The 22,585-nt window shown below is 52.9% G+C and overlaps 1 protein-coding gene across 1 annotated transcript in view; it reads right to left on the reverse strand.

Moving 5' to 3' along the window:
• Positions 1-561: 561 nt before the first annotated feature.
• Positions 562-22,585, reverse strand: part of MYOM3 (myomesin 3) — a 48,949-nt gene continuing 26,925 nt past the window's right edge. The window contains exons 17-37 of the mRNA XM_058552052.1: positions 21,489-21,610; positions 20,908-21,095; positions 20,517-20,643; positions 19,187-19,365; positions 16,334-16,448; positions 14,904-15,060; positions 14,087-14,196; positions 12,576-12,620; positions 11,801-11,937; positions 10,060-10,204; positions 9,854-9,913; positions 9,415-9,482; positions 8,197-8,307; positions 6,364-6,451; positions 5,796-5,834; positions 5,440-5,548; positions 4,105-4,268; positions 3,893-3,929; positions 3,679-3,701; positions 1,909-1,964; positions 562-914 (exon numbers count right to left, since the gene is read on the reverse strand). Of these exons, the coding sequence (XP_058408035.1) occupies positions 654-914; positions 1,909-1,964; positions 3,679-3,701; positions 3,893-3,929; positions 4,105-4,268; positions 5,440-5,548; positions 5,796-5,834; positions 6,364-6,451; positions 8,197-8,307; positions 9,415-9,482; positions 9,854-9,913; positions 10,060-10,204; positions 11,801-11,937; positions 12,576-12,620; positions 14,087-14,196; positions 14,904-15,060; positions 16,334-16,448; positions 19,187-19,365; positions 20,517-20,643; positions 20,908-21,095; positions 21,489-21,610 (2,341 nt within the window). The 3' untranslated portion in view covers positions 562-653. The remainder of the gene's footprint in view (positions 915-1,908; positions 1,965-3,678; positions 3,702-3,892; positions 3,930-4,104; positions 4,269-5,439; positions 5,549-5,795; positions 5,835-6,363; positions 6,452-8,196; positions 8,308-9,414; positions 9,483-9,853; positions 9,914-10,059; positions 10,205-11,800; positions 11,938-12,575; positions 12,621-14,086; positions 14,197-14,903; positions 15,061-16,333; positions 16,449-19,186; positions 19,366-20,516; positions 20,644-20,907; positions 21,096-21,488; positions 21,611-22,585) is intronic.

Genomic DNA, 22,585 nt, shown 5'->3' on the forward strand with positions numbered 1-22,585 from the left:
TGCTCCCAATGCCATCCTCGGCCTGGCACATGCTAGACTACAAATGAATGTTTGCTGAACTTAAGTGAACCGAAAATACAGTATCCTAAAAAGAGATATTGTGATAAATCACATTATGGCAGGGCTCATCCACCTTGGCACATTGACATTTGGGGTCAGATAATTCTGTGTGGTGGGGAGCTGTGGTGTTTAGCAGCATGCCTGGCCTCTACCTACTAGATGCCAGTAGACAACCCCGGTTGTGACAGCTTAAAATTTGGACACTGCCAAATGTCCCCTGTGGGACAAAATTGCCTCCTGTTGAGATCCACTGGTATATGGTATATGGTTTATAAGGGATTTTCATAAACAACTCCGAGGAGTAGAATTCCCATTTGAAAGATGAGAAAGGCAAGGCTCATGGAGGGTTTAGAGTTGAAACTGAGTCTTGCACGTAGGTCTCCTAATCCAAGTCCCGGAGGTCTCTCAGGACCCCAGCAAGGTCTTTGCTTCTCTACTTTGGAGTGTCCACTCCACTCCTACCCTGTGTTCTGGGTTCCACCCTGTCCCCTTCTCCCCTGTTGTGCCCCTGTGGCCTGTGCCAGGCTGTGACCCACTGGTTGACCCTACTGGTCCGTGCAGACTAGACCTCTGGCTGCGCCCGAATGCGCTCATCACATCTGCAGCCCCTTCGGCTCCTCCCCGTGCTTGAACACACTGATGGTGACCTGGCCCGTCTCGGAGCCATACTTGTTCTTGACGAAGACACCATAGCGCCCGCTGTCCTCACTGTTGACCTTCTCGATGGTGATGGTGACCTCCAACCCCTTCACCTCCATGTGGTAGCGGTCAAGGAAGGTGACAGGCTTGTCATTCTTCAGCCAAGAGATTTCAGGGGTGGGGTCTCCTGAGACGACGCAGGTCAGGCACAGAGTCTGAGAAGACAGGAAGGGAACACTCAGTCTCCCCTCCTTGTAACAACCCTCGGCATTCACCTTCGCTGCCCCACACAGCTCCCCGTACAAGTTGCTCCTTGTGATAAATTCATTATGTGTGTTTTATCGTAACCCATAAAGGGATAACATTAAAGGGAGAGACATTTTATTTTAACCCCACATCCTCCATCCTCAACTTTTCTATGGGAATACTTATTAGTTAGAATTTCCGACCATTATTTCTCTAGCAGTTATCTGCCCTAGAATGGCCTGAATTTTGCTTTATTGATTTTTGTCCTATATATAAGTCATTATGATTTTACCATGAAAATAAAGCTATATTGCTTTAATATAAAGATTTATGAATTGAGTTAGAAAATTCTTGAACAAGCTCTAATGCAGAGCACTATAGTGTAATGGTGAAACACTCAGAGTCTGGGTGTTAACCTCAGCTCTGCCCCTTCAAGCTGTGTGACCTTAGGTAAGTCCCTTAACCTCTCTGGGCCTCAGTTTCCTCAACTATAAAGTGTTACTAGTAATATTATGCCATTTCATGTGGTTACCTTGATGGTCAAACAAGCTAAAATATGTACACATGTGGAATAATGTCTGGCACAAAGTAAGCACCATAAAAACGTTGGCTATCTTTTTCTAGAAGACTAGACTTGTATAATTTCAGCCCTGGAAGGGCTTTTAGGAATCATCTAGTCCAACTCTTGTGGAAACTGAAGTTCACAGACAGAAGTCTATGATACCCCCAGTGTCCTAGGGAGGAGGCGTAGAGCTGGGGCGGGCACCTCATGGGCCTGACACCAGGCTCCGTGTCTGTCCTTCATACTAGATGCGACCAGTGAGGTGTGGTCACTTGGTCACTTGGCAGATCCAGCCCCTTTGGCTCTGGAATCCACGGTGCTACATTGTTTCACGATCTTTGACGGACACACTATAGACCACAGCACGGGACTGCTGGCCGTGGTCTGGGGATGGTCGGTACCTTATCTTCCATGATTGTGGCCACGTCTGGCAGGCCCCTCACCACTTTGGCACGATCTGGAAGGGAAAAACGAGACCCCCAGTGATGAATGTTTTCCTGCAGGTTGCTTCCCAGAAGCAGGTTTCCACCGAGTTGAGGTTTATTTTTAAGCAATGTTTCTTTTTTCTATTTTCATCATTTTGGGTGGAAATCTTTAAATTTGTATTACATCTTTCCTTGACTTCATAAACAGAAGACAGAGGACATAATGTGCTTCTGTCATTGACTTGAGATCATTGTCATGATTGGTGGTACCTGGAGGTGACAGTGAGGGAACTGGAAAAGAAGGTAAATAAAACTGCTCTGAGCCTTAACTTGGCAAAATGCACACAGCAGGTGTGATGAACCAGCTAAGGCAGCGAGCTAGGAGGGGGCAGGAAAAGTGGGATGGAGCTGTTGGGACATTGACTCTGGTCAAGGGGACCTGGTGGCCAATGTGGGTGGGCAGGAAGAGAATGTGGTTGTAAACCACTAAGAAATCAGAAAGCCAATACATTGCTTATGCTTCACTCAAGGCTGTGGGAACAGAAGGAGTGGGTAGCACGGACCCTGGACCGTGGATCAGGGAAGTGCAAAGACCTCAAAGTAGCTTGTCTGTCCAGTGGACGTAAGGGGAGCAGGACCCTGAATGTGGGGGCGGGGGAGGGTAGCCCCAGAGATGGAGGCTGCTGTGGCCAGGAATGGTCACAAGCCCTTCACAGCTGGGTGAAATGATCCACTTCCCTTGACTCTTGATTCCACCAGCCCCAGCAACCAAATATAGTGAATTCGGCTTCCCTCTCTTAGGGTCCTGGAAGGGGAGTCCTGTCCAGGAACACAGCACCCTAAATGGGAGGGGGTGCTCTAGCTGGGGAAGTGACTAGACTGGTGGTGTGATGGCTTGAGAGAGCCTCCCTGACTCGGCGCTCCTCTGGCAGGGCACAGGCTGAGGCGGGTCTCTGGGCCGTGCTCTTCCCACCAAGGTGGCCACCCCTGCAAAAGCTTCTCATGCACGGCCTTAGACCCCCGATTGCTCCTTCCAGATTACAGTTATGAACGCTGAGGCCTGCACTTCCTGCCAAGTGGGGACACTCGGGGACCAGACGCCATGTAGGGTGAATTCTCCCTCCCACAAATGGCCCCAAGCTGGTGGCATTTCGTTTCTCTCTCTGTTTCTCATAGGCGTTCAGTTTCCTTCCTTGTTGTCAGGGGTTGCTTTGCTCTGCTGCCAGAAGTCTCCCTCGTGGAAATTCCCACTTCTGACCTGCCGGGTCAGTGAGACCGGAAAGCCAGATCCTGGAACTGGATGGTTTGGAACCAGCCGGGGGAGACCTGATGCAGCTTGAGCGCGTGGACTTGGGGTGGCGCTTGGTGCTCAGAGCCCGAGCCTCCTCCCTCTGGCCTTGGGGCTGTGTCCGGGATTAGATGAGGCCCTGGTGCCCGACAGCCAGAACCAGCTCCAGCTTTCAAGTGGGACCCTCCCCACACGTCACTGGGAAAGGCCGGCCTCATCCCCGTCTATCCCCTGCCGTCTGGTCCCACCCATAGTCTCAGTATCCACCGACTCCTTATCTCTCTATCCTCGCACTGCCACCGCCCAGGTCTCCCTGGCAGCTCCGTGACAGCCCAGAGACACGCAGACCCCCCCCCCCCCCGGGGAACTGGGACCCAGCAGCCTGCCAGGAGGTGTGAGCTCCTGAGAAGCCACCTCAAACTTGGAAACGAGAACAAGAGAAATATTGGTGGACTTACTCTTCTCGATGATGGCCAAGGCTCTGAAAAACAGAAAGGAGAATACGGCTCAGGGTTCCACTTGTTAAAGGGAGGTCCTGCCCTGGTAGGGGTGGGCAGGTGACAAGGGACAGGTGGAGCTGGCAAGGGCTCCCAGGAAGGGGTCCTGTGCACAGCTCACGCCACGCCCCGGAGGGGCCTGTGATTCCCACTGAGAAACGCAGAGGGGACTTACTTCAGTCTCTGGTGCTCGGCCATGGCGTCTTCAAAAGCTGCGAGAAGGAAAGGGGAGGAGAGGGGCTTAGCGGACTGTCCCTGCGCTCTCTCCTCCCGTTCCAGTCTTCTCTTGGGGCAATGCCAGGATTGGGTAGGGAGAGGCGAGTCCCCCCAAAAGACCACGGGGTTTTCTAAACAGGTTCACCGTGGACGGGCGGGTGGACGGCTCACCTTGCCCTGAGAGATCGGTTGAGAGCTGCCGCGCTTCCTTCCCGGCAGCTATCTCCAAGGTGTATTTGCCCTTGTCTGAGTCCTTGGGGTCCAGGATGTGGAGCCAGATCTCATCCAGGGTGGTGCCAGCCCTCAGCCGGTCACCACTCTCCAGACGTTTCTCTCTGAGCGCAAAGAAATGGTTAACACGGCTCAGCTGATCAGTGCTGCCAGGGACAGGCTTGCTGGCTGCCGGTCTACACACACCCCCAGCCCCAAACTCCTCTCTCGGGGTTTTGTTTCCAGATTTGTGGGGTGAAGTTGGTGACCATCCATGAGACATTCGATAAGTATCTACTCACTCGTCCACTCATCATTCATCATTCAACCATCCATTCGTCCAGTCTTGTGGCACATTGACTGTGTCCAGTGCCGAGCCTGTATTTGTGACGTGTCCTGCAGGCTGAGACTCTGAGGCACTCGAGGGGCAGCAGCCACCACCTCCTCCACCCTCGGGAGTCACTTCCTCACCTCTTCATTGTCCTTATCTTAAACCCTCCCAGGGTTTCTTCCCACAATCACTCTCCTCTAGCCCTTAGAAACCATATAAGCTCTTTCCCTTCTTTACTTAAATTTCATTCCTGGAGACACCCAGCCCCTGTCCCCAGTATTGTGCTGCAGAAGTGACACCTCTGGGCTTAGTCACAGGGCTCAGAAACTCTGGCTAGAGAAGGAGCCCATTGTCCTGGAATTCAGCTTGGCTCTCAATCACGTGACAAACTTGACCACGTCAGCTAGCCTTCTCCACAGAATGGGTGCAACAATGTCTGTTCCACAAGGCTGAGGCACGCAGATGAGAAGAAGCACTGGGAAAATTCTGCTCTCAAACTATCTGGGGTCACTTAGTTCCCAGATAAGTCTCTGATACCTTATCTATTCTGCCTTCAAGCCCTGGCCCTCAGTTAGCTGTCAGCCCCACAGGTTCCTCTGCCTGCACCTCTCCCCTCAGCCTGGCAGCCTGAGTTTGCTAAGGCTGCAAAGACCCACAGGAGCACCATGACCCACCTGACCATCTGGTTCTCCCTTGTTCCTGCATCCTTCCCTCCCCCAGTTCCTAGATGCTACTCTAAGACAGTGATCCTTCTGTGGCCATGGACATTCTGGAAAAATGGTCCTACCACCAGGGTTCCCACCTTCCCTGGGGAACCGCTACCAGCTGTTCCCTATCCCTGATTCCCTCTGTGGACAGCAGGACTGGGGGAGACCCTGTCTCTGCCGACTCCTTGGGACTGGGCTCTGGGGCAGGGGCCGAGCCCCCTTCAGCCTGGCGAGGGCTCCAGGGTAAGGCCAACCTACTTGTGGAACCAGGTGGTTTTCATGTACTCCACGTTGTAGTACTTGACCTTGCTGAAGATCCGGATCCCCTCCTCAGTCCCCTGGATCTTCAGTGGGGTCGCAGAGAGGGCTGGGGAGGCAAAGGATTAGAGTGGGTCTGCCCCAGGGCCCTTTGTGCAGCTTATTTTGGGGCCAGCCAGCTCGCCCCTGTTCTGGGGGTGCGGTGGGGAAAAGGCAGTGTTGTGAGGAGGCAGGAGCTTCTCCCTAGTCTTTGAGGTTGGAAACTAAACCCACCCTGGGAGCCAAGGCTGGTTGGAGGTCCCCTGGAGGTTATTTGGCGTCAGGGCAGGGTTGGGCAAAGAGAGGGGCTTGCTTACCACCGATCCTGCCCAACTCAGTGAAGATGGCGTCCAGGGCTGGAGGGAGACAGAGAGACTGGTCAGCTGATGTAGGGCTCCCCTATGGATGCGCCAGGATGGGACGTCCTTGGAAAAAGCTGGTGGAGCCCATGAGCAGCTCTCGGGGCACAGGGAGCTCTGCAGGACGACTCCCATGGCCTGGGGGTGCAGGGGATCTGGGGTACTCAGTGATTGATGGGGCAGGGGGGTACCATGGAGGACAAATGGGCTGACTTGACAATTTTCTTGCAGGCTGAGCCAACCAGCCCACTGTGTGGCAAGGAGTGAACTCAGGCTTTAGGTCTTGAAGCCTGGGCTCGCTGTGGTATACTGCAGTGAATACGGGCATCAGCGCCACACAGACCAGGCCCTGCCACTGACTAGCTGTGCAGCCTTGGGCAGGACACGTAACCTGTCTGTGCCGCAGTTGCTCCAAGTGACATAGGGACCCCATAAATTTTACCCCACAGGTCATATCACAGTCTCCCGGTTCAGTGTGATCTCCCCACGACCCTCCCGGCCTGTCTCTAACACCGCCAGCTCCTACCTTCACCTGTGAGGTCCAGTATGGTGTCGTCCTCCCCTCGATTGTCAGAAACCATCGCTCTATAAATTCCCTTGTCCTCTTTGGCCAGCTGGAAAGAAAGATGAGGGAAGGCGGTGTCAGCATGGGTTCCAGAAGGAGCCATGGACAGAAGAGCAGCCTGGGCTCCAGACCTGCCCCTCAACTCTCTGTGTGATCTCAGCTAAGACCCTTCTCCTGCCTGGGCCTCAGTTTACCCATCTGGAATGGGTGATCTCTAAGGCTCCTTCCAGCTCCAGGGCCCTTTGATTCCAAGCTCAGCTTGTCTGGGCCTAGAGATGGGGTGGGGTGGGGGGAGTTGAGGGCAGAAACAGATGCCCCACGTTTGGATTCACAGGCAGCTGCTCGGAGCAGAGCATAGTAAGCCCTCCTTGCAGAGCTTGTCAGAGCCTGGCACGCCCTCCACTGAGCTGCCCTGCTCCCTGGGGGACCCTGGATGGAGGGACCCCTCTGCACTTCTCCAGGAGGAAGTGTGGTTTTTTTCACCCAGGACAAGGGGGTCCTTTCTGGTACATGCTTGTCAACCCCAAATAAGGATGAACCAACACTGAGCAAAGCCAGAACTTAGGTTGTGCTTTTAAAGCAAGGGCCAGAGGTCAGAAGTGACCTCTTACTCCACAGCACCTCCTGCAGGACCTGGGGGGGTACTCTCTGCCTCCCCGCCCCCGCCCGGTCCTCTACATGGTGTGCTTCGAGGCAGGATCCAAGGCAGAGGCATCTCTTAACCTGGGGATCAAAGGGCTGAACCCTAACAGTCCTCTCCTACATCCCCTCCCTAGTCCCTAAGCGAGGGCTCCAAGTCCCCGCCAAACCCCGGGGAGGGTGATGGGACTGACTTCTGATCCCACCCTCCAGTCTGGTGTCTTGGTACTTAAACCCCTGAGCCTCAGTTTACTCATCTGTAAAATGCTGGCATAATCCTTCCCTGGCTACATGCTCTAGCTGCTGTGAGGATCAAGCGAGGTAACTCTTTGGAAGCCAGAAAATTCTGCACCAGCGGGACAGATGGTTATGACAAGACCCAGTGGCTACTGAGCAGCTATTTGATGCCAGGCCCTGTGCCAGGAGCTTGCACCGTGGTGACAAAGGCCAGCTCGACATCGTTCTGGCCAGGATCTGGAAGACCCTGAAATCATTATTTCCTTCCTAGTCAGCAAACCTGTGTTTGCTCCAGTCCTCCCTGGCACCCAGGGAGGCCACAGAAATCAGCAGCAGGGCAGAAATACATGGAATGTTTGAGAACAAGCCTTGCGTTTCTCTCTTAACCAGGACACATCCCTCCGAAGGCCACGGGGAGGAGGTGGGTGGGAGGACTGAGCCCCAGGCCTGCTTTGCTGTGCCCAGACCTGCCTCACATGGAGCCAGCCTTCCTGTCCTGAATCCTAGAGTGTGGGGGGGAAGGAATCTTGGAGAGCGCATCCCTTCCAACCCGTTCATGTTACAGATGAAGCCGAGGTCACAGAGGGGCAGTGACTAGCTCAGGGCTGCACAGTCCGTGGCAGGGCCGGGACTGGAGTCAAACGAAAGGAAATATCAGTAATACTGACCCTGTCTTTATGTAAAATTTGGTATTGTTTTCCTCTTGGTCTTTTTTTTTGCATCAATTTTGATTTTTTTTAAATATTGCATGAAATCTTATTTATCTTGATTACGAGTTTTCATGAACCCCCTTAAATTTTGAGCCCGAGATGAGTGCCTCACTTGCCTCACCCTAGTCCCAGCCTGCTCCTGACTCCCAGCCCAGTGCTCCTGGCACGGCCGGGAGGGTGTGAGCCCTGGAGCCGGGGCTGCACTCACCTCTTCGATGCGGAGAAGCCCTTCCCCAGTTTCTGGGTCGTACTGACCGTTTGGCGTCTCTCTCTTCTGGAAGAACCACTGGAAGTGGGTTTCCTTCCTGGTGTTGGTCGCCTGAGGAAGGTGGGGAATGAGGAGACTCCATTAGGCTTTCTCTTTTTAAGTGAAAACTCAGCTCATCAGGACTTTTTTTACAACCATGACCCCCCCCCCGCCCCCCGCCAACACACACACATTCTTAGGCTAAGTCTCAGCCAACTCTTTCCTCACACCATATCTCCTCTGCTGCCTTCTGGACTCTGGACTTTTGCTAATGGTGTTCCCTCTGCCTCTTGGGCCCCTCTCTACTCTATTTTTCCTTGTAAACTTCTATGCATCTTAAAGACTCAAGTTAGACGTCACCTTAGACGTCACCTCCTCCAGGAAGCCTTCCTTAAAGCACCCCAGAGAACCCCTCATCGTGATTAATCAATTTCTTCCACATGTGTTATCACAGCAGGAGGTATGCTGTTTTCCAATGATCCTGCTTCAGACTGAGGGCTCCTAGAGGCCTAAGGAGACCACTTCTTCATCCTCATATGCCCAGTGCCTGGCAGAGCGTCTGGCGCATAGTAGGGGCTTTGAGTTTGCTGAATGGATATGCTTCCCCCACCCTGCCCTTCCCCAGTTATCTGAAGAGGCTGCAGGGAGCTGAGAAGGAGCACCAGCTTCGGAGTCAGACAGGCCCCAGGCTCCACCGCTTACCGCATGGTCTTGAGCTATCTCCCCACGCGTTTTCTCATCCGTGAAGTGGGGGAATATTGCCCATCTCACAGATGATTGCGAGGCAGATGAAAGAAAGTAATGCTCTGAAGCACCGAGCACAGTGTCTGGCAAGGCTACTAATAGACACCAGGGAACCCCCCTCCACATACAGACCCCTCACTTGCTCCCAAATCCCCTGGCCCCACAGAACCCCTTCCCGGAGCAGCTGGGAGATTCAAGGCTGACCCAACTCACACTGATTCTGCTCCCTGGGGAAGGCGAGGGGAGGCTTTGTTTAACAGTTAAGCGCAGTTAAATGCAGTCTCCCTGGGGCTGCTTCCCAGGTATGGGGTCAGCCAAGCTCAGGGCATGGAATTTGGGGGAATGGGGCAAGGACAGCCACCGGGCTTGGGGACAAGCCACAGATCTGGCCCTCTGGGCCTGGGGGCAGGGCTGGAGGCGGGGGCGGGGACTCGCCTTGCACGTCAGCAGCACTTGGCAGTCCTCCGTGACCTTCCACTGCAAGGGCTCCTCGAAATAGGGACCTGTGAGCGCGAAAGAAACACGCCCACCGGTCAGAGCGCCAGGCTCACCCAGGCGCCACCTGGTGGTGAGACAGGGGAAGCCAGCTGGGCAGGGGGCCCTGGCCTCTCAGAATCTGCCCCCACCAGGGCGGGCACAGAGGTGAGGCAGGGGACATGCCTAGGGCGCCACATCTAAGGAGGTGCTCACTCTCAGGTCGGGCAAGGGCTGTTTTGTTCTGGCGCCGGGACAGACCTGCATTGAATTGCAGTGGCTGTCCCTCGGGGGTCCAGCCGGGCTGAGGGCTCTATGAACCCACTAGTCCAGCAGTTGCCCAGCACCGACCACCGGCCTGGGGGCCCAGGCTTTTGAACTTCCCCCTCCTAGCTCTTACCCTGTTTTCTCTTCCAGTCCCTTCTCTTAGCATCTGCCTTCCTCAGAAGTTTGTCAAAATCTGTGAACACACAAGGAAGAACCAGCCTGAGCCACGAGGAGTGCCGGTGCAGAGAGGGCCATCAGGACAGAAGACCCCAGGGCTGAGAGCTGGGGCCGGTGCCTGGGGCAGGGCGGGCAGGGCGGGCAGGGCGGGGCTGGGCTGACCGTCATCCACCAGTGCCAGCGTGATCTGGTTTTTGGCTTTTCCATCTCGGAGCTGAGCAGTATATGACCCTTTGTCATCCTCAGACAAGTTCTGGATGATCACTTCCACCAGGCCCTTCTCTCGGTCAAAATTGATTTTGCGATTCTGGAAAGAACAAACCCCAAGAGTGTTTTTTTTGTCCTTTTCCCCTCCCAAGGAATTTGTGTTGTGGGGCACACATCAGGGCATCGTCGGACTTGGGGGATGATATATCAGAGTTAGAAGCCTTCAGAGACTGGGGAGGGGGCCCTGGATAACCCTCTGCTGCTTATAGACTGCAGCTCTCCCACACCCAGCCCTGAGAACATCCCCGGGGCCTGGCAGGCACAGAAAAGTCTTGGGTGCTTGAACTAATTGCAATTAATAACATGCCTTCAACCCCTATTGTGTCACATTTTTTCTTATTTTCTACTTCTTTTGCAATTTAATAGGAAAAAAATCCCCATAAAAGTATAAAGGATAATATAAAAAACACCTGTGTACCTGGTTCCCAGAATTAATGTTCATTTACAGTTTGTCATATTCTAACAGTTTTTAAAAGTTTTATTTTCCACATTTAGGACCTTATTCCTTCTGGCTTTATTTGCATGTATGATCTGAGGGAGCTGTCTAATTTTATTTTATTTTTCTACAAGGGCAACCGATAGTCTCAGTGCTGTGTACTAGAGTCTAGACTTGGTAACACTTCCTCTACCATGAGTCAAGGACGCTTAATCTTTATGCAGAACTTTCAAATCTATTTTCTCATTTGCTCCTCCTGATTCTGGGCAATCAGCCCCACTGTACAGATGCAGGAACTGAGGCACAGAGAGGTGAAGAGACCCAACCAAGGGCACACAACCCACAGCGGATGGTTATGAGTCTTCTGACATCCAGCTCCAAGCTCTTTCTCCTCTGTCAGGACAGCATCCCTCTCTACAACACATATTTTCGATGGCCACTGTGCCATCTGGAGATGAGATTCACAAATAATGTGGTCTCATGACTGAATCTCTCATGAGATTGAAATTGCCGTGTTTGTAAGCAAAAACAGTTGAGTATGGACAACTCCTATGGTCCAATCTAATACAACCTATCTACACACGATTTTTTAAAAAAGCAACATCATACCACAACTGTAACATGAAGAAGCAATAAAAGTAATATATATTTCAGTCGTAGATGCTCAGACACCGTCTCACTCATGCTGTTCTGATTTATAACGGATTGGTTTGAATTTGAGAGAAGAAAAGCAAAAAGATCAAAAGCTCTTCTGTACAAGAGGAACAGGAAAATGAATGAAAGCACAGAGGTAAACTGTCTACTAGAACAGAAACTCTCTATTCAGTGTATATTAAAACTGTGCAAATACTTTACATCTAAAACAGAGTTAGGGTCTAGGTTTGGATAATTATAGGCATGAATGTAGGTTTTTCATTTTAAGAAAGTCTGGCAGGAAATTCAAAAGCTGTGGGGGGTGGCGTGGGAAATTCTTTGATTGTGGGAGTGTCCCTCGCATTGGTGAGTGTCTAGCGTGCCTGCCCCCCCGCACCCCGCGCTAAAAGCCGGGTGTGCCCACCCCGACCCCATCACTGTGACAGCCAAAGCATGTGGCCGTTTCTGAGATGTCCGCTAGGGGGCGGTGCCGGCCTGTGAGAACCGCTGCCCCCAGAGGCCACGGCCCGGGCGGGAGAACCTCAGGAACTCTGAGCCCCCAGTTACCGGTGAGCTGAAGATCTCCTTGTTGTTGAAGATTAGATGCAGCTCAGCGGCCGGAGACAACTTTTCCACTTCCAGCCAAAGCCGCACCTCCCCTTGCTCGAGGATGTCCACGTTCCAGCCGGAGATCAGCTTGATGACTGGGCGGCAGAGGACGGCAGGGGGTGGGCGGGGCACCCTGGGGCACCCTCCTCCCCACCCCACCCGGAGCACACCGCCGGCATTTGACGTGCGAAGTGCTTGAGAGTCTCAAGGAGACTCTGGAGCGGGGGTCCGAGGAGGGTTTTCCGCATTCGGCCCCTCTAGATTGAATTCACCGCAGGGAAGCCTTTCCTCTTCCCACGCTTTGAGGCCGTGTCCCCCCAACCCCTCATCCCGGAGGACTTTCAAAAACACGAATGTCTGGGCTCCGGCCCCAGAGTTGATTTGTCTGGGGTGTGGCCTGGGCTCTCGGGATTTTGAAAAGCTTCCAGGGGGTTCCAATGTGCACCCAAGTTTGTGCCCCTGCTCCAGGGACTGTGCGCCACTAGCCCGTGGAGGGAAGCGGAGGCTTAGACGATCCAAAATCCAAGAAGAAACCATCCGCTCTGCCCTGCCTTGCACGCCCTTTCCGCCCTGCTGGCTGTCCTTTTCCCTGTCACGGACTGCTGACTCCCTGAGTCTCTGACCCTGCGGCCCCATGAGGCCCCATCCTCTGGCCCCGGCCGGTTTCTGGCTCTCCACCTGACTCAGCTCTGCTCAGGACACCCCGGGGGGAGCCGCAGCCTGGACAGCTTACCTGGGTTTCTGATCTCATGGCTCAACTTCTTCAGCTTGTTCAGCTCTGGACAGGGAGGAACAAGAAAGAAACCAAAGAGGATGAAATACTCCGGCCAGTGGGGTCCATGCTGGGGGAAAGTCCGAGACACTTCCCCCTCAGCTTGAGGTCACCTGGCTACCCAGGGGTTGATGATGAGCCCTGTGGGGCACCAAGGGGGCTGCGGGGCTGCTGCAGGCCATCCTGAGATCAAGTGCTACCTCCTCAGAGAAGCACCTACTATGTGCCAGGCTCTGCATTCTCATTCATCCTCACGCAACACTATGGGGTGAGCATCACTGTCCACCTCCACAGTACTTCAGGCCCACTGGCTCCTGAGCCCCGTTGTTAACCACTGTAACATGCTGTTCTAGTACCTGAGGGTCTGGCCCCTGCACTGAGCCCTTCAGTCCACAAATCTCTAGGGCAGTTCTGCAGAGTGCTGCCTCATTTGCTAACTGCTTCTTTGTGTTAGGTTTGTCTCTCTTGCTAAGCTGAACCCTGGGCCTACATGAGAGTCTGGTACACAGTAGGCGTTCAATAAATATATGTTGCGTGGATGAATGGGCAGGGGCAGAGCTCATGCCTCATTTCCCTTGTAAGTCCCAGAGTCCTTAGTATGATAAGTCTGACTCAGGGCAAGCATCCAGTCAAAACAAACAAAAAAACCCTCTTACTTTTGTGGGTGGCTTTAGTTTGCACAGAATCATCTGATTGTATCTGCATAACAACATGGTTTCAGTCGGGGCAGCCAGGGATTATAATCCCCCTTTACAGATGAGGAATCTGAGGCCCAGAGAGGTGACGTGACTTGCCCAAGGGCAAACAGCTAACGAATTGTGGAACTAATATTGGAACCCAGGCCTCTCTGGCTTCTGCTTCTTAACAAAATCAAAGGGCCTGGTGTGCAATCAGCAGGGAAGACAATGCACTGCCCCTTGGTTGCTATGGAGACAGCAGAGCATGGGTCTTGTCAGTCATCAGCACTGGTTTCAGTTCAGCTTACATCATCAAACATGGATGACCCTTTAGACATGGCATCCACTCTCTGGTTTGCCACAGTCCCCACTGCTCCCTATTGTCATCTTCATTCCTCAGACCAATTGCCATTTGCAATTTATCATTACACTTGCACTGTTGTTTTTCGTAGGCTACGGAGGGAAATGAAATAATTCTGGTACCTTTGCTTTTATCAAAGTAGAAAAAAGAGAGACAAGAAAGAATGTGAACTCCATCAGGCAGGGCTTTTTGCCTGTTGAGTTTCCAGATGTAATCCCCAGGGCCTAGGACAGTATCTGGCAAATGGTAGGTGCTCAATAGATCTTTATTCATTGACTGACTGATTGAATGGGTGGGTGAGGGCAGACTTCTCTGGAAATTGCTGCTTTATTCAGTTTCGTTATTTCCTGCTCGCCTCTGGGGGCATTTGTGTTTGGGACTCTCCATCTGGGCCTGTGTCTCTGGGGATGGTGGCAGTGGAGCAGGGGCAGTACCTTCCTCGGTCAGCGTGTGGCTCGCTGAGATGTCTTCGTCAGCATCAGTGACCACCACCGAGTAGGTGCCTAAGTCCTCGAGGCCAGGGTCTTTCAGGATGACCTTGGACCTGGCAGAGAGGGGAGCAGAGGCTCTGAGAGGGACCTTGTGCATGGAAGCCTGGGAGCTGAGAGTCTTGGTTGGCTCTGCAGGCCTTGCACCCCATCCAGACCCGGCCGAGCTGGGGAGCAGGCGGGGCTGCCTCCTTATACTCCCTCAGGGTCCCCTGCCCAGGGCAGCTCTGGCACCTTCAGTGGCCCCCGTTAGCTAGGCTCTGGCACAAGGTCTCCTTACTGGACGCACTGCCCTGTCTCTCCTCCCAGGGCTCAAGCCATTGCTTTCTCTCCTGCTGGACGAGCTGCTGGGGATGGAGGGCGAGACCTGAGGGCGTTTGACAGCAGCCCTTGTGGTCATCTGGTTCCAACCCCTTACAGACGAGGACGCTGAGCCCAGAGAACTTGCGAGAGCAAGTCACCGGCACCCAGGCTAGAAACCAAGTCCTGAGTGTCTCCTCGGAGGAGCCGACGCAGAGGACACGCAGTTCCCTCCAGAAAAACGCTCTCCAAGTGAATGCGCCATTTTAGCTCCTTAAATGCGCTCTCCCTTCCCCCCCTCCTAGGGTGGCAGTCAGCGTCCTTCCTGAGAGACAGGCAGCCCCTCTCAAGCCCATTGTCTGTGAGTCCTGCCAGCTGGTCTCCCCCACGCGTCTCTGCCAGCTCACCTGACGACATCCGGGACCTGTGGGCCAGTCCCGCTGCCCCCTCTGCCCTCACTTACTTGTTTACTCCCTCCTCGACCTTGACCCTCTGGGGGTCCGGCGGGCCCTTATAGTCCTTGGACCACTGGAACTCTGAGGAGTCGGGGGCCTCGGGGGCTTCGAAAGCCAAGTAGATGAAGCCCTCTTCATCCACACCGACCTCGATCTCCCGGGCATCTGAGGGCAGGATCCAACGGAGGGTTCCAGGTGTTTATAAATAACAAACCAGGTCGTGCCCCTCCCCTGCTCAAACCTCCCAGTGGCTGCCCATTGCATCCGAATAAAACAACAAACCCCAGACTCCTTGCTGTGGTCTCCAAGGCCTTGCATAATCCAGCTCCTTCTCAGCTCACACGTCACCTCTTCAGAGAGGCCCTCCATGACCACCCTGGCTTGAGTAACCCCCACCCCTCCATATCACCCTGTTGCATTTCCTTTGTAGCACTTGTCATATCTTAAATCATTTTCTTCATGTAAGTGTTTACTTGTTCACTGTCATCCACTCGCCCCTCCCCGACACTAGCGCAGGGCCCTTGCCTTCTCATCCACTGCTGTATCCCCAGCACAATGTGGGCATCACCAAATATTTGCTGAATGAATGAATGAATGATTAAAAGAATGGAAAGAGAACGTGCTTTATAGTTAGGAGAGAGGAGTGATTCTGTCATGTACTAACTGTGTCACCTGGTCATTTCACCTCTCTGAGCTACAATAAAATCACTTCTGAAGTGGGGACAAGGGGCCGGCCCCGTGGCGTAGCGGTTAACTGCACGCGCTCTGCTGCTGGCGGCCCGGGTTCGGATCCCGGGTGCGCAGTGACGCACCGCTTGTCAGGCCATGCTGTGGTGGCGTCCCACATAAAGTGGAGGAAGATGGGCACGGATGTTAGCCCAGGCCCAGTCTTCCTCAGCAAAAAGAGGAGGATTGGCATGGATGTTAGCTCAGGGCTGATCTTCCTCACCAAAAAAATAAATAAATAAATAAAGTGAGGACAATGATGGCCCCCTCAAGGCTTGTCGGAAAGGCCAGCCAGGGCAGTGTAAGGACCCAGCACAGCATCCGGCATGTGTGGTAGGAGGGGAGCTCAGGAGTTGTGACTGCAAGACACGCAAAGCCATGTGTAGTATCCAAAATGGAGTTGGGTGTTGTTTTAAATATCTGTGAAGAGTTGTGGGAGTTTATGAATGTGGCTTGTGAAAGAATGGAAGATCCCATCAAATCATAAAGAAAAGACGTTCATATGTTGAGATCTCACAGAAATCAACGGGAGTGGGGGATGTGGAGAGAAACAGGCAGGCAGGCAGGAAGAGCTGGGGGGTGCGTGGCCGGGCGGTGGGAGGAGGGCCCGGCAGGTCCCATCCACATGCTTCTCTGACCCCGCCCCGAGCTCCACCCGTCCTCAATGGTACAGCCCAGCAGCCGGGTGCTGGCACCCTCTGCCTGCCCCTACCTGGCTTGTCCTCCAGGAGTATGGGGTCCGTGGGCATGGACGGTTGCCCCAGACCAGCTGAATTCACAGCCTGTACCTGGAACACGTAAGTCTTCCCCGGCTGCAGGTCAGAAATCTGGGGGAGGAGGGATGGGGGTAAGAGTGAGCACTGAGGACAGCAAAGACTCACCCTTCTTGCAACCCTGGCCGTGGGGTGTGGGGAACCGCTTGTGTGGAACCCCAGAGGGCACAGGCTGCCCTGCGGGGGGACAGGCTAGGAGCACATCGCTCCCCCAAGCTCCAGGTTTTAGCGGGCCTCTCCATTGGGATTATCTCCCCTGCCTGTGGCCCCTGGAACTCCACCTGCTCGGAGCTTAACTCATCATCAGCCCCCCAACAAGAGACCCTCTCCCTTCCTGGGCCCTGTGTCTCCTCCGTCCATCACCCCGGAGAGAAGCCTGGGGATCAGCTTCAGCATCTTTTCCTCGAGCCCTGCACCTCCAATCACCAAGTTCTACCCATTTATTTCCCCAATGTTTCTTGAATGTGGCTGCTCCCCTCCACGTCCTGGCCCACAGCCTTGGCTGAAGCTTTCTTTCTCTTCACATGGATTAGTCCAGCAGTTTCCTAAATGGCGTCTCTGCCTCTAGACCCTTCTTCCCCAGTCTATCGTTCCCTCTGCCAGTCTTTCCAAGATGCCAATCTGATTGCGCTTAAACCTTTCAGTGGCCTTCAGGGTGAAGTTCAAATTCTGAGGTTTAGACCTAAAGACCTAAAGTCTTCCGAATCCGGCCTTAGCCTTCTGTGGTCTTACTGCTCTATATGCCCCCCACTCCGTGACTCCCTCGGGGTCCCCACTTCACGTCGTTTCACGCCTCCCTGCCTCTGCCCTTGCTGAGCCCTCTGCCTGGAACGCCCCCTCCTCCTTCTCATCCTTCACCACTCAGCTCGGGCAGATGCAAAGATTCCAGGAAGGGTCTCTGACCCTCCTCCTTGGAGCTCCCAGAATCCCTTGGACCCCCCTCAATTGTATAATACACAGTATTGTAATTGCCTGTTACTCAAGGATTGTGACTTATTTAGCTTTTTACATCCAGGATCTGGTTCCAGATCTGGCACTAAGTAGGTGTCAGGGAGTGTTGAGTGAATGACTGAGTGAATGCCGGCCAACCATCCACACGCGGAAATGGTGCCAAGTCACAGAGGCCCCACCCCGCCCTGGCCTGGGCCAACCTACGTGGGGAGCAGAGGGACCATCTATCCTGTGTGGCTCTCATGGGCCAGCTGTCCAGCACTGGCCGACTCTACTGCAGGGAGCCTGATCTCAGGGAAGCGGAAATTGCAGAATCTCAGAGTACTCCACTGGCCGGGCCTTCTTGTCCTCCCTGAGTCTGTCTTAGGTGGCCTTAGGGTTATTTTTTCAAAATGGAAGTATTTTTATTTTTTCTGATTATAAAAGAAATATACACTTGTTGGGGAAATATTAAAGCAACAGAGAAAAAATAAAACGAAAGATTATAACTCCCCTGGCAGTCCCACCTACAGATGCCCAGAATTAACAATTTTGTAAAATTCCATTTAGACTTTGAAATACATGTAAACCATGTAGAAACACGACATGTGCCATATTCTGTTTGTTAGTATCTTATTCTTTCCTGTTGTTTTGGTCTTCTTCAGCCTGCCGTCTTTTCTCTTGGTGCTAACTAATAGAATGCTAACACGTGGACTTGAAAACTGAACACCGTCCTGTCCGCTGCTGAGAGACACCTCAGGAAAATGAGCTGGAGAAAATATTCCCTCTTTCCCTAGAGCTACAGAAAGCAAAATTTAATCCACATCACGGAACTGTTCTTACAAATGTTCCTTAAACAAAGGAGGCCCGTGAGACATGCTGGCTTCAGAGACGATGCCATAGTCTGTGCAAGTGGCCCCAGTGACCTGGAAGTCTCTGATTCTGATTGATTGTCTGAGTTGGTAATTTGTGTCGGCTAAGAGTGCTTCAGTTGACACATTTGTTTTCTGACATGTACAAATATTTGTGAGTTGTCTGTGTTATGTCAGGAGAGGATTTTGTGTTCTCCTTTCTCCTATATGTGTGGAAGTTAAAACAACCACCACCAGTGATTCTGCTCGTTTTCTTATTTGCCCACAGAGTTTACAGTTTGTTTCTCATTTAAATTAAGGAACGTATATCTGCATATATGTTTGTTGATATATAATAGGTATGCTGTGATATACATATATTATATGTTATCTTCGTATAAATACGCTACACTGTAGCCTGCTTTTTTTCCTTAGCCACATAGGATGGATATAATTCCATGCCAGTGCATATATGTCGGTCTTCCTCCTTCTTTATGCTATTGCCACTCCTGAAACCACCATAGTCTTTACACCACCTGGCACAGTTTCCACTTCAAGGATACACTACGATTTATTTAAGCAAACTCCCTACTGATGGATATTGAACTTGTTAACTTCTGCCTTTATAAACGATGATAGTGTGAGCACTATTGTCCTTAGGTCTTTGCATGCTTGCCTAATTATTTCTCTACAGTTCAATCCTAGAAGCAGAATTCCTGGCTCAAAGGATATGCATATCCAAATGCTGCTATACCTCGCCGATTATAAGTGAGTTTTTAGGGAGAAGTCTGCCCAGCACGGAGCAAGTTAAGACTACTAGCCAGCCAGACCTACTACCGACTCACTGTGTGACCCTGGGTAAGTCACTCTGCCTCTCTGGTCCTTTGCTGCCATTAAGTGAGGGCAGTGATCTCGGAGGGTCATTCCAGTCCTGATGTTCTGTAGTCCTGCCATGTCCAGTGGCAGGGAAGGCTCTGGGAGGGTGAGAGGACAAAGGTGGCAGGGACTCACCCTCAGGTGGGTGCCAGAGACAGGGTCAGGGGTGACTGGCTTCCATTCCTCAGAGCCTTCCTCTTGGACACTGATGCGGTAGCCTGTGACAGGCCCAGCCCCTGTGTACAGTGGGGGCTCCCACTTCAGCATCAGGGAGGTGGCCCGCACCTCGAACGCCTGCACGTCATGCGGGGGGCCTGTGGGAGATGGGGTAGAGAAGGAGTTGGGCAGCTAGGCAACCAGCCCGACACACCAAATGGCCAGCCAGACAGTTGGGCAGCAAGCTGGGCGGTCAGTCAGCAAGCTTGTCCATCTTCTAGTCACAACCAGGCCTGGAAGCGCCTGCTCTGGACAGTGGACACCTGGCCGGCCTTGGCTTCGGGACAAAGCTTGGTCTGGGCCTGAGATAGGGTGAACTCTTTAGCATGTGCTCAGCATCACTTCCTCCCGAAGCATCCCTGATCCTCCCCTCCCCGTCCCGGGCAGCATTAATCCTGCTAATGTTTTGCTGGTTCAGCGTGTAGTGTAGGGGCTGCGGGTGTGATCTCCAGAGCCAGATCACCAGGTTCATGTCCCAGCTCCACCCTTTCAGGCCATGGGATCTCTGGGCAAGTTACTTAGCCTCCATGTTCCTGTCTCCTCATCTGTAAAATGGGGATAATAAAAGTTCTTATAATATTGTACTGTTGTGAGCATTAATGACATAATTTATAGAAAGTGTCGGTACATATTAAGTACCCAATAAATATTAGTTGTTTATAATTGTTGTTGTCCAAAGCATCACACATAGAAATTATCTGCCATTCAGGTAAAGGTTTTGTGTAGAAAATGGAACTGAACTGAACAGAACAGTGGAAGGTTGTGATCCTTCCTTCCTAGAAGGGAAGTGAGGGGCTCATTTGTGAGAAAGCTGATGTGGTTTTGGGAGCAGTGTGCAGGGTGACTGACCCTCTCTCTCCAGGACTGGGACGTGGGACTTTCAGTAGTAAGACTAGGAAAGTCCCAGGCAAACTGAGACGAGTGGTCACCCTAGCAGTGTGCCTTTGGGGTTTGAGATTGGTCTGTGGCCAGAATCAGAGCTCAGATGGTGTGTCAAGCTAAGGGGTAGTTTGTGCTGAGGGTACAGGGCCAGTTGATGGCCAAGGTTAGGGTCCTCTAAGGCAGGGATAAGACTGTGTCAGAGATTACAGGGTCAGTTGGTGGAAGGGGCCAGGGGTCTGGTGTTCAGGACAAACAGAGCAAGCTTGCATGCACAGAGAGGCTGGTGGCCTTCATCTCATTAGTTAGATTTGGGGAGGGAGGGGAGGTGAGGGCAGGTGCTGGACTTCGGCACCTCCGGGCCACTCACCTGGCTGGGGCATCGTCCACTCTTTGCACTCAAACAGGCTGCTGGGTGCCGACATCTCGCCAACGCCTGCCCAGTTTACTGCCCGGGCACGGAACTCATAGAAGTGGCCTTCCTGAAGGTTACTGACCTTGAAGGGCAGAAACAAGATGGTGAAGGCCGAGGCTGGGGAGGGAGGGGGGAGAGGTGCAGCCGCGGGGGGAGAGGGTCAGAGCAGGAAGTCTATGAGGGCTTTCAACAAGATTGGTCAAGTAGGTCTGCACTTGAAAATTAGCTGGATTGTCAAGGCAAGGGAACCTGGGGCCTCTCTCAGCCTCAGAACCTGCAACAGTGACCTCCGGTCTCCACTTGCACAAGTCAGGACACCGGGCTGGAGGCCACATTCCAGCCTTACCTTGCAGACCCGGCTGGGGACGGGCTGCTGGTTGACCGGGTGCCAGTCCAGCTCCTCCGAGTCGTGCTGGTCCAGGAAGTAGCCCAGGATCTTGCCACCTCCACGACGCTTGGGGGGTTTCCATCCAATGACCATTTCATTTTTCCCACAGTTCAGGAGGATGAAATCATATGGGGCGGAGGGTACAGCTATGGGGAGGCAAGGAGGTGAGGGCGGATGCTCCCTAGGGGTGGCCAGATTGGGCAGTGGGGCCTGAGGGAGCCAATAAGCCTCCCCCACTGGGTGCCACTATGCTCGGAGGGTTCTGCGCCAGTGGCATCTGCTGGTAACCCTGACTGTGCCCCGGGGAGGGAACTGGGCCTCAGACCTGGTCAGGCTTCACCACATGGCCTCAGACCATTGTTTATTCCTTCCCAAAGGAAAGGGCCATCAGGGTCAGCTCCAGTTCCCCTCAGAGGGCTTGAGCCCATTGGCTTCTGGGATTGGACCCTCTAAGATGTGGTCTATAAGCCCCTCAGCTCTCTGCCCAGCCCAGGGCTGCCCCCAGAGCCCTGCGGCTGGACCTGCCTCTTCAAACTTACCCAGAGCCTGCTTGACCCTGATGGGCTCAGTGGCGGCAGAGCTCTCACCCACTCCAGCCTCGCTGACGGACCTGATACAAAACTCGTACTCCTTCCCCGTCTTCAGCCCAGGAACTGTAAACCTGGGAGAGAAATGTGCAGCCTTCAGGCATGGCCAAACAGCTCACAGACATTCCTGAAGTTTCTAGAACAAGGTTGTGGGATAAGTGGCCACCAGCGTGGTAGGATCTAAGGATTCTGGGCCAGTTCTTACCTAAAGATATTGCCCCTGCCCCCAGAGTGATGTCTACACCACAGACGAAGTCCTTAAGGTTTTAAAGGATGTGGCTCTTCTAGAGCCCACCATTAAAATGCAAATACAGGGAAGGGTACCAGTTGAAGGCCCAGGGAGCCGACACCTGAACTGTGCCACGTGGTGCATCTTCAGGACCTTGTCCTTGAAACACAACAAGTGGCTCTTATTATCTGCACAAATGCTGTGATTCGAAAATACAGAGGCCTTTTAAAGAACCCCCCAAGAGAATTGTCACCCCGGGACACACAAGGACACTCTGGCTTAGAGAAAAACGTCCTTCTCATCCTGACCCTTCTAGATGAGACCCAAACTGTGGACCTCTTTCTCCCTTTTCACTGCTCAACACTTTCCTGTAGCAAATCTTGTTCTACAGGGAGCTTCTCCCAGCCAGTCGACCCTGAGGAATCCCGAGGACTTAAATCAAGTGTTGATGGCTGACATGGCATCAAGCTCCCCACTCGGGGACATCATATCTAATGGGGCACACATCTTTATGAGAGGGATGAATCACCGAGGGGATGATGCTTAGGCAGCACCTGAACAGGTGATGCTGAGGGAGACTCCCCAGATTGGCCCCTGTTGACAGTGGATGACGACAGGGACGATGGTGACGGTAGCAGCACACACTTGTCTAGCACTCACTTTCCGTATAATTTATGTAAGCTCAGGCATTCATCACAACACCCTCTGAGGAAGGTACTGTTACGTACCTCTGCTTTAGAGATGAGGATGAAGTTGAATGTTGGGATGTTGGAGAGGCCCTTACGGACCACACTGTCCAGTTTCTTCATTTTACAGGTAG

This window comes from Diceros bicornis, chromosome 13 (assembly GCF_020826845.1).
Source record: "Diceros bicornis minor isolate mBicDic1 chromosome 13, mDicBic1.mat.cur, whole genome shotgun sequence".
NCBI lineage: Eukaryota > Metazoa > Chordata > Mammalia > Perissodactyla > Rhinocerotidae > Diceros > Diceros bicornis.